General features: G+C 30.5%; 1 protein-coding gene across 1 annotated transcript in view; it reads left to right on the plus strand.

The window, feature by feature from the left end:
- LOC118200447 (protein tolkin-like) overlaps positions 1–12,334 on the plus strand; it is a 584,765-nt gene that overhangs the window by 485,955 nt on the left and 86,476 nt on the right. The window contains exon 12 of the mRNA XM_085819846.1: positions 1,848–1,967. Within this exon, the coding sequence (XP_085675972.1) occupies positions 1,848–1,967 (120 nt within the window). The remainder of the gene's footprint in view (positions 1–1,847; positions 1,968–12,334) is intronic.

Consider the following 12,334-nt stretch of genomic DNA (forward strand, 5'->3'; position numbering starts at 1 on the left):
AAATCATACTTCATCAAGAGTTACAATTTATTTCTACTTATTCCCAGCTAAACTGTTTTTTCATACATGGTTCTACAAATTAATCTGCGTTGGGCCACATACCTCAGCGAAATTTAAGGAAACTTTTGACAAAGTGGCTCAACGCAGTATGTTTTTTGCATAAACATATTTAATTATGTTTTTAGATTTTTTAATGGATTTTTTTTCTTATTACTGAAGATTTAACTTCCGAAACATTAGGAGCAGTACCGGTATTCGTTGAGTCTTCTTTCCGTATGGAAAATGTTTGACGGCTTTTCCCTATCCGATTAATAATATTGCTTATTCTGCACTTCGAAATTTTAATAAGAATTTCACAAAGTTTTCGACTTATGTAGTAGAAATACTTGTCTTCGGTAAATTCAAAAACATATCCTTCATTTCTCAGTTTGTTTACGTGCGACATTTTGAAAGGAGGCTAAATTTTAAAGACGCAGACGATATTTATCATTTCAAATAATAAACTGTTGTCAGAAATTTTTATTTCAAAATATTTGCATTTGTTCAAATTTTTATCGCAGCCATTCTAAAAATGCGGGAAAAGCCTCTGTAGACGCAACTTTGAACTCTTCCTGTAACCTCAGTACATCTCATACTCTGTTAGTTGCTTTTCTTTGATTTCTCGTCCGTCCTGTACATTCATAATACATGCGGATGGTGTCTCTGATCCTGCATGGCTAAAAGATTCAGACTTGTCTTAGTACAATTTGATGCTTCTAGATGTTTATACATGCTTAGCTCAATCACTCTGTTTAGCCTTTCACATTCATAACACATTTGCGTTACATTCAGACTTGCCTAGCATAGGATATATTTAGTCGTACTGAGAAAACCAAAGATCCATGTGATGTTTCTTTTAAAGCATTTAAAGTTCCACTCTGTGGTTTACAGCTTACATTACATAGCGATAGTATTAGCCACGATGCTTTGATAAAGCTTGATTACATTCTGTCGAAACAAATGCAATGAATTATAAATATTACTTATATATGTGGTGCAATGGTTAGTGTAAAGGGCCGTTCACACTGACGTATCGGAGCTACTGGACACATCCGACGCAACCGACACAGCCAATGAGCAAGAAAAAACCAGTTTTTTGTCACAACGGACTCAGCTGAAAATTCTGAATTCCACGCAATACGGAGCTAGTCGGCCCATGCAACCGACCCATCTTGAAATCAGCTGCAGCGGCACGCAGCTTCCCAATGCGAAACATTGTCAGCTACGAAATGTAAACAAATGAAAGCGCACACGATTTTCTGCTCGCTTATTGGCTGTCGCTAGTGGACGTTTCCAGTAAGTGTGAACGAGCTAGGTTAGATAAATCCGTATTCCGTGCACCGGTTAGCTCCGTTAGAGTCGTTAAATATCAAGTGTGAACTGTGCTTAACAGACCAGCATACCGCAGAGACTAAGTTCTGCTGATGGTAGGATTTATTTTCAAATATTTGTTGTTTTTAGTCTAATTTTGATATCAATGCTACACACAAGGTAACGTTTTCAAATTTTTTATTTATTATTTCCGTTAACGTTTATGTTATCCTTCTGTATCCTCAGGTCTTAGGACAACAGACAAAGTCAGAAGAAGAGTGCCTTGAAGATGAGCGATTAACGTCAGATTCTTTCATAAAGCAAACGACATTTCTTTAAAATTAACAGCAATCTAACGTAGAAATTTGCATAATTTTAAATCATTTAAAATGAATTGCCTAGAAAGTTAAAATATTGGGTTTTTTTTTTTTTTTTTTTTTTTCTTTGACTGAGAAAAAATCGTATTAATTTTAATTTTCTTCCCCTCTCTTCGACAGAACTAGATGAATGCAAGGGCGACCACGGATGTGAGCACGAGTGCACAAATACTCTCGGTGGATATAAATGTGAATGCAGAATTGGATACGAGCTGCACTCGGATGGCAAAAAGTGTGAAGGTATTTTTATTATTTTCCATCTCTTTCCCGTATTTTTAACTATTTTACATATTTCTTGTTATAGCAGTTATGACTGTTTTCTGTATTTTTTGTGCAATAAGAAATGATGATGAAGAAGAATATTTAAAATAGTACATATATATAAAATATTTAGTGAATATTTCAAAACATGCGAGGGTGATCTGCTTAGAGCAGGAATCTTTTCGTGAAACTCTTTTTAAGAGAAACTGCTTGAACCGTGGTTTACAAATGAACCACGGAAACACCGCTAGACATGGATGAAACCTGTTAAGCATTCATGCGGCCAGTCCTTTCGCCGACATTCGAACCCATGTCAAATTACCAGTGCTCAGCTGTATTACTTTCTTCTGCATTAGTGGACCTAATATGTATGCAATATTCTATTCTAAAAGAACTAATGATTTCTAAAAGAACTAACTAATGCTCTTCTAAAAGAACTAATGATTAATAATACAATATTAATTAACGTTTAATAAAAGAAATAAATGTTTTATTTATTATTTATTTTTTTTATATATATTATAATAGTATATAGAGTGTCGTATTCTTTGGTAGTATAAACTAATAAGCTCTAGAAAGACTGCATGAGGAATCATCCTCAGGTCTTAAAACAATAGACAAAGTTAAGAAGAAGAGTGTAAAGAACACTTTATTCAATCACGTATAGTTGCACACTAGGGTTTACGTAAGCCAATATTTCTGGCTTAACTTAAACAAGTAATGTTAAACTTAAAATAAAATGTAATTAAATTAGCACAGGATAATTTAAGCGCGCAAGAAGTAGTCTCTGACTCGTAGAAGTCCTCAAAACAAGCTTAATGGCTAGAAGTATTCAATGCCACAGAATCGAATCCAAATCAAATTAATCAATCGAAGTCAAATTAAAAATGTGGCCTTCAAGCAAACATAAGTTTTAAAAATAGCTTCCAAAAACTTCGCTTAAATAGAACTTCTTTCTCCCTTAAATTTGAATAAACTCGCTTTATCTTATTAGCATTCTGGCAGGAAAAAGGGGGTGGAAAGGGGAATAAAAGAAAAGTTGCTTTAACTAAAAATTAACTATTAGTCAAAAATAAATGAATCTCCACAAGTAATTTAAAAACGTCACTAATATTTAAAAATTTATGTTGCGATTTCGTCATTTACCATGATTGGTTACCTATCATGACGCATCAAAAAACTTTCAGTTCACTGAAAATATTCCTTAATTGTTGCTTGTTTGTTCTTTGATTCTAATTATAAACTCCTGTGCATTTTATGAACAGGTAACTCTTTTATCATGATCATGTAAATAGTAGTCATGTAGAATAAGACCAAAAAATATCAAGCATTTGGTCCCTTCCTACCGATCAGTTGTCTGGAATGTTTATAGTTCACAAATCGTCGGATATTTAAACGATATTAAAACTTGAAAAATGCACAAGAATCTTTTAAAATGCAGTTTAAAGTACATTTCGATCGTCATGTGTATACTGAAATTTACTGGCATCTGAAGTTGCATTATGACTTTACAAACACATGCTGTGTAAGGTCTGTGTGCAAGTCCAACCACCATGATAATCCTAATTTCTAGGTGTAAATGATTCCCTACTATCAAACAGGAAATATTTTTTAGAGTAATTTTGTGGGCCAAGCTAGCCCTCCTGGCCAAAACCTCTTACCGAATAGCTATAGTATGAATCTTCCTGATCCAACAAGAAACACAGTTAGCCAGCTATATACTATATATATATACATACTGCTATTAAGATTCTTAACATATGATTAAAGTACTTTTAAAAATTCTTACAAATTTAACACTTCCGTAAAATTAATTCAAAGTCCCAGAAACCAAATTTAATAAGACCGAGTAGTTATAAAAAATTAGCATAAATGACCCTGTAATACTATGATGTGAAATTGACTCAAAGTGGCCCCATAACACATCAGAAAACACATCTAATTATTATAAGATGTTTACAAGTTATAACCCTTTACAGTGTTTTAACTGTAAACACTAGCAAACGCAATTCAGAACAAAATCGAAATCAAAAATTTATTAGGCCATTCCTAGTAGTTTGCAACTGGTATTACAATGCAAACTACAACAATGACTTACCTTATTAAAAGTTCATTTAAAACTTGGTATTACAATGCAAACTACAACAATGACTTATCTTATTAAAAGTTCATTAAAACTTGGTATTACAAAGCAAACTACAACAATGACTTTTCTTATTAAAAGTTTATTAAAAATTAAATACATGGTCAGTCTGCATTACAGCTGAAAATTATGTACTAACATCACAACCTGTTGCTTAGTTTCTGGCCCCAGAGATTCAACAGGAACTCTTTCTCAGTAAGACATCACTATAGGACGAACGCTCCAACAGGCCACAGTTAAGATTAAACTTCTTTGATGCTTGTGTGTTTATACAGGATTTTTATTACATCCATTGTGATTTCCTGTAAACTGAAATAATCCTTGTAGAGACATTAGGTTTTTTTAAAGCAGGAGAGATGAGAAATGAGCAATGCCCTCGCCAGGACTCGAACCACGGACTTCTCGAATACGCGCCGAGTGTGCTGACCACAGCACCACGAAGGCATGCATACAAGGCGGGAGAAATACATTATGTCCTAAACGGGCCTCGTGAGGAATTTTGCATGAAGCAAATTATGGAACAAACGAACATAAGTGTGTGGTTGAAGAAAAATAAACGCCTTTTACCTTTGTGCTGAGAAAAAGTGTCTTCAGCGAGGAGTTTAAAATCCAGCTGTATGTCGCATGCTTTTAAATTTTTTTCTAACTAAATAAACTTCTGCTTTCTAATTAAACTTCTGCTCAGAGTAAAAATTTTGATATGAGCCCAGGAGAGTAGGTAAGGTTTAACACAAAATTTAACTCTTAGAAAAATTTGAGACTAAATTCTATTGAGAAAATGAACTGAAACAGTAAGACCCATGGATTATTTTTCTTTTAAAATTTAAATAAACATCTGAAACGAAATTAAAATAATTAGTTAGTTAATCAACTCAAAATAAAAAGTAAATTATAAAAAAGTACAATTATATAGATTATATACTTCTCAATTTTTATTTAAAAATTCCACGGAAGCGTGAGCAATCTTAATAATCTTTGGAATGATAAATGACATTAAATCATCATGGCTGTATTTTCTGGTCAAAGGACAGATCAAACGTCAAAGGACTGGTCAACGGGCAGCTTTCGACGACGTGTTTGTTGCCACCGCTAATTTTACAATCATTATGATTTTCGTTTTTATGCAATCTAAATTTTTATAATTTTGAAATTTTTGAAATTTAAACTTTTTGTTATTAATTTTAATATTATTTTAAATTTTAATTTGCATTAAAACAGAATAGATTTATTTAAACTTAAATTTTCAAATTTTCAGCTACACATAGAAATTTATCTGCCGTATTATATGCAAATGCTTCCTTACTAGTAGTTAGAAATTCAAACGGTTTTGTAAGGAGCAGCAATTCGCGTAGTTTTCATTTGTGCAATATTCTACTCTATTGTTCACAAAACATGAATAACGTGTATGAACATTAGTGCATTTTGAAACTTAAAGGCAACTGAGAAAGAACGAGCTTTCTGGCTCATTCGTACATAAAATCAATCTTTATAAAAAGTTAAGATCAGTTTACTGAGCAGTTTCCTTCGCATAAAGAATACAAAGGTTAAGAAAACAATACTGCTCTTTGTTAATTAAATGGAAACATTAGTTATTATTTACCAAATGATGAAAGGAATTATTTGTCAAACGTAAATATAACTCACATTTCTGTTTACAACAAAGAATAAAGTTATAGCTTCAAATATTTGTTCTTCTGAGAAACTATCAGGTGTATTTAATAAATTTTCAAATAACTAAAGAAATCGTTTTGTGGAAACAAATTATAATTGCTATTGTGTTAAAAATAGGGATGTACAGAGATCAAATGCAACAATATGTAATACACATTAAAATAGCATCATTTCTCCTTAATACTGGGCAAAAATTAATTAACAAAAACAAATTGAAACGTTTATTATAAAATAAAGTCAACGGCATGCATATCGTTTAAGGATGACACGGGGAAATTTTAAGGAAAAACTTGTAAGCATACATTGGTGAAGAAAAAATTAATTAAAAAAATGTATACAACTAAAAAATTCTGTAAGGTTTCAAATTTTTAAATTACGTCCAAAGGGACTTTTTTTTAGCATTTTGTGTGTCACCTTTATTTATTAAATATCATATTCGTTGCACTTAAAGCCTAAAATTCAGTTCGAGAGAAATATCAGTAGTATAAAAATCGGGGTTCTGCGGCAGGTGGATCAGTGGATCAGGGGGCGTGGTCAATGACATCACAGAGGGCGGGGCCAAAGGCAACGTCATCACACTAGGAGGCGTGGTTTCGAGTGGAGTTGAGTTGTTGGTAGACTGCTGATTGAGTTGTAGACCTCCTGCTTTTCATTTAAAGTTAGTTTTTTTTTATATTGGCAACGGGAAATATTTTCTGCATCTTAATTTTGATGATATAGCGATGCTGCCCTCTATTAATGAAAAAGTGAATTATATGTTTTAGATATATATTTTTTAAGTCTGGTGTTAAAATTATTCAATGCGCGACTCTGAAAACAATGTAAAAGAAACAAATATAAAAAAGACTTTCCTTTAATGATAGTTCATCATGTCATGAAAATGAAACTACAAGATAATTTGTTTTTGTTACTCAATTTTATTCTGATACTTTTATCCTTTCTAGTTTTCCATGAAACTTTAACTTATTTCTTAGGTTTTCTGTTCATAATAACATATTCATTTACTGTCATATTTTTTTAATACTTAACGTTTCTAATTTGTAATATTTTATTTAATTTCCACATACTATTTTTTTTCCCACCTTTCATAAATTTCAGCATACCCTGATTTTTAACTTATATGTTATATTTCACAAACGTTCCCGCACGTGCTGTTTATTTGTTACATTACTTAATTTTAGATGCAATTTCACACTTTTTTTAACGTTATAATGTTCAATATATTCTGAATTTTAACTTCATTTACTTTTTTTAAACCATTCTAGTATTCTATACACACTTTAACTTAGTGGTATGAAATTGTATTTAAAAAGAAACGTTTATTTTTCATGATCTTAGTTCTTTGACTAAATTTCCTACAGAATTTCTAATTTCTTTCACATGTTCAACAATATTTTCCTTATATTACCGAATATTTTTTTAAAAACTTAAGTCTATAACTGTTAATTGCTTTTTTTACGTTCACGATTTCCCTTCTGTGTTTATATTTCTTAATTCTAGTTTAACTTATTTATTATAATGTTTTTATTTCTGTCTCATCACTCGTAATTCCAACATTTTATCCCTTTTTATTCATTTTAACGATATGGATTGTTTTCATTTACTCCATATTCAAATATTTCCTTACAATTTTTATAATACTTGTTTTATTCCTCGATCATAATAGATCATCTACAGGTTTTACTCAGAAATTTCCATTCACAACTTTACAGTTTAATACCATTTATATCTAATTGTATTTCTTTCTCATATAGTTTTATGGTCTTAAAAGTTTCTAACATCATATTTAGTTTTAAATCCCGATTACCTTTAAGTGTGTTGATAATTTTCATTTCTAATTTTACAACCACGTTCAGTGTTTCATCCACACATACCAAAATATTTCTTACATTTTCTGATATTTAGTTTATGTCATATTTCAGTACTTCAAATGAATTTACACTGCTCACACTATTATTTTTTCATATTTTAGAGACACTAACTATACTAATTTTACTGTTTTTCCTGCACTAATTGCATCTATGTCAGCACTCATGATAAACTAGCAATTGTTTTGCATCACATGCATAAAGAAATTCTTAAAACCAACTTTTTCAATATCGTACTCAAATTACTGTTTTCCAGATAGGAATTACCAGTATTCTTTGGTTTTACTCTGTTACATCTTTTTAAATTTTAACATCTTACTTTTAATTCTAACATACATCTTTTAAACAGATTTTTCTTTTAATGATAGCCTTACCTTATTTGTTCAAATTAATTCTTTCATTCACCTTCTTTACTACATTTCAGTACCTTCATAATTCACTATGCAAACGCAATGTCTTTCACTGACATTCTGTTTAATAATACCACAAGTTTCCTTAATTGGCAAAAAGCGAATTATTTCTCATTTCAAAATAGAACTACTATATTTTTGCACAAACATTTCCTTTATCCATTCAAGCCACCCCTTAACCTGTAACTGACGTAGCCATAGGAAAGGAGATTCTTATCATATGCTCTTTCGACATTTGAGGTTTCTAGAACTTCTTTGACAGGTATATCAGTACCATCAGAAAATATACTTAACACTTTTACCCAGTTTAAAGGCAACATACTGTTATAAGAATGGTTTTAGTTAAATTTATAACACAAATAAACGCATTTTGTGCTAAATAGGCATAAACATTTAGATTCAGAATATTTCTTTTTAATCCGATGTAAGACTTGAATTTCATTCATGATACGGATTGTCTCTTGATTTTCTTTTTGTTTACCTTACACTAATAGAAAATTTTTATTTTACAAGTTCAGCTTTTAATGAAAGAGAAATAAAAACTACGATACACCTGCTGATTTTAAGAAAAGGAACTTTGGTATATTTCTGGAAATGTAAATGCTTTTAGAGTTTTCTTTCAATAACGTTGATTTTCATTACTTTACTAACTTCAATAATTCTCTTATTAGCTAATATGAATGAAAGAAGATTGTCAAAAATGTGACACAGTATAATTCTTACGAACATATATACCTTTACCAGCATACAGATATTACCGATTGAAATGAAGAAAGATACAGATATTTTACTCCAATCTACACTAAATTAAAAAAAAAAATATTTAAACTTTCATACATTCCAAAGAATAAACGAAAACTCAATAGATATTGTCATGTTTGTATATATGAGATAAAAGTTTTATGAATGGTATTTAAAGTTATGCTTAGAACTTCATAAAAGCGAACATTCACTATGTTAATACACATATCATCAGTTATTTACATTAATCAATGTAATATTAATCATTACATGTACTATATGCATATATATTTAAAGTTTAATTGTCTTACAATTGAATAATTAACTATTGAGAGAAAGAGGTTCATATCTTACACTATTTAATTCACATGGAACAAATTTTTCCATCAACCACATTGAACCAAGTTTATTAAATTCGCCAAAGCTCTTTTATTTCTGCATTTTCACACTCACGACACATTTTAAATGTAACTGTTGATTACCATTTCAAACACCGATATCATAACTCAGTGTTAACTCAGTGTAACTACATCATAACTCATTTTTTCCCTACTAACTGCAATTTTATATATTCAAGAAGTACATCTAAGACATGATCATTTTCTATGTTCTAGCAAATCGATTCAGTTGCGAACATACTATTAAGACTTGCGATTTTAGAAGACTTGCATGTATTAACGATGTCAACGTTTCTTCGTTTTTATAAGATTCACATCAAATCATGTCGCATTCGAATGTGGTGTAAGAGATCACTTTTTCTTTTAAACACTTGTAAACAATGGATGCAATTTATAAGAAGAGAAGTATCATGCTGTTTCAAAAAATCATCATCAGCATATTTCTGTTTCTTTTGACACCGGCAAAATTAAAAAAAAAAAAAAAAAAGGTTCGTGAGATTTTCTTCAAATTCTGTTTTACTTGAAAAAATGTCCGAACATTCAATACGATGTAAAGATTCATATTGTTTTAAATTCTTATGCTCACTAAATATTTTTTATCACGATTTACTCTTAAAAGTAACTTTATAAGTTTTCATATCCTTTTTACATGAAAAGAACTTGTGATTATTCACTACAAAATTCTAAGACGAGAAGCTTCGCGACTTTTCAAACTACAAACTTAAATTTCTTAGGACATACACTACATCTGATGTTTCTTTCATGAGATTTCAAATATCTCTTCAGATTACTCGTATTCAAGAAACCTTACAAATATATCAAATAAGTTCAGCGAATAATCGCTTCATAAACTCTTAAATTTTCAACACGAGTGAATCACTTGAAGCATATACTGCACTGTAAACATACAATACTTAAAAAAATTGTTATAAAAAATAAAAATACATTCATTTCACCAAGAAGCTTTTCTTTTTAAATACATTTATTTATTTCCAAAGAACAAGTTTCTGTATTATACATAAAATATACTTAGGATTTTCTTTCATTAGTTAATATCAAATTAACAACAATATCCATTTACTGATATTTGATATACATGTTTGCTTTAAAATTAAAACTAAAATTTCTATATATTTCTATTAAAAAAAACATAAGGAAAAAAAATACTCATAACATCAACCAAAGACAGAAATTTAAATAGAATAGCTGTACTTATATTAGTGCATTTTTATAATCTTCATAACATTTCGATTCAAAAAACCTATTACAAAATAAATGAAACATTTTTTTCTGCATTAAAGAATCTCTTATATTTTTAAAATTAATACATAAAAATATATCTTCCCAATATATTTAATTCTATCCTCAACACTTATTATAATGCAATCATGTCTTGTTTGTGAAGGATGATTTACAATACAACCTTCGCATTTAAATAGTTTTTTAATCACTGAATTTAATTCAGTTTTGATAGAGTTTATGAGTTCTTTAAAAGGTTCATCATCATCACTTACCATATCCGAACAATTGGTTTTACATTTGATTTGCAACGGTAAAATAATTTCAAAAATACTTTTATATAAAGTATTAGATACATCAGGAATAATTTCTTTCAATTTTTTTAAAATATCACAGTTTACTTTTAGGTATGTAGGTTTTAGTTTAAAAGAATTTTCATCTTGTTTAAAAACTTGTTGAAAACTACCAACTCATTATTGCAAATGATGCTGGCAGTCGTATAGACAAGATTAAATTCATATATTTTTGAGGAAAATTCTTGCCATGTTGCAGGAGTTATAACAACACCGCGTGTAGTAGGGTATAATATTTTTATTTTGTTCCACACATTCACGTAGATGAATGTTCATTCTGTTTTCAAACTGATTTATGGACACAAAATATCCCCAACCAAGAGTCCACTGTGCAATCAACTTCGAACTTTCTTTTTTCTGTTCTCGATTATTCGGCATGAAGATATTTTCAGGAACAGACTTCATATAGTGGGCAAACCAGTCATCCTCTGGAAGTTCATCCTCATTATCTTCCAAGCGTCGTTTTTTAATTTTCGAAATTTTTATGTTTCGGAATGTGATACGAATTCTAGGATCTTTAACGTCAGGTTGAGAGGGTATTCCGTGCATCCAAAATTGATTCGTTGGGGGTTTCATTACAAGGAGAGTTCCATGAGTTAAGTCCACGCTTCGAGATGTGAAATTTCGCCTGGTAAATACCATTTGACGTTTTGCACCTAAACTGATGATAGGTATATCACTTTCAGGTTCGAGACAAGTTTCGTTGTCTTTATGCGTTGAAATTTTCGCCACTCCGTCAGGATAATAGTTCAATAAAACAAAATTATATTTTTTGCCAGTTATCGTTTCAACATAATCTTTTACATTTAGAAGAGTTTGAGTCCATGGTTCTGCACAAATGCTTGTTCCAGAGAATTCGTAACTAAGTCCTTCATCACCAAAACCGAGTACTTTTCTTCGTGGAACATACTGAGTCCCATTAATTTCAAAACAAATATTTTTAAAATCATAATTTGATAGTTCATCTAGCAAAATATCAGCTTCATTTCGTGAATAAAATTCTTCGTATAATTCCACATTTAACTCTGTATCACATATATTCCTCATATTCGCTTCTGAATCTAACGACAATTCTGAATGATATAGAAATACGTAGCATTCTTAAATAGCAAAAATTATTTAAAACATACATTAACGAAATGATTTCATCAACACTTATCGTAATACATTCTTGTCATGTCTTGTTTGTGAAGCCAGTCTTTCCGGCGTCATATGTGTAAAAATAATCATGATAGGATAGTGGGAAAGAGTTATAGTGTCCTAATGTTGTTATTCTGAACCTCGATATTACATATATGCATAAGGAGAATCTTAAAAGCATCATCCACTTATCATGATAGAGTAATGTAAAATTTCTAAAACTCTGATAATCATACGCGAAAGAATGTATTATCTTAAGGTTGTTGTTGCTATTCCAAATTTGACAGTACATACAGAAGTGAAGGAAGATCCTTGATAAGCGCTGTAGACTTCACGTTATCATGATAACGTGCAGCACTTATCAAGGGTCTTCCTTCACTTCT

The sequence above is a fragment of the Stegodyphus dumicola genome, chromosome 7 (genome assembly GCF_044657685.1).
Source record: "Stegodyphus dumicola isolate Sdum_Otavi_A_Nest chromosome 7, ASM4465768v1".
NCBI classification, from domain to species: domain Eukaryota; kingdom Metazoa; phylum Arthropoda; class Arachnida; order Araneae; family Eresidae; genus Stegodyphus; species Stegodyphus dumicola.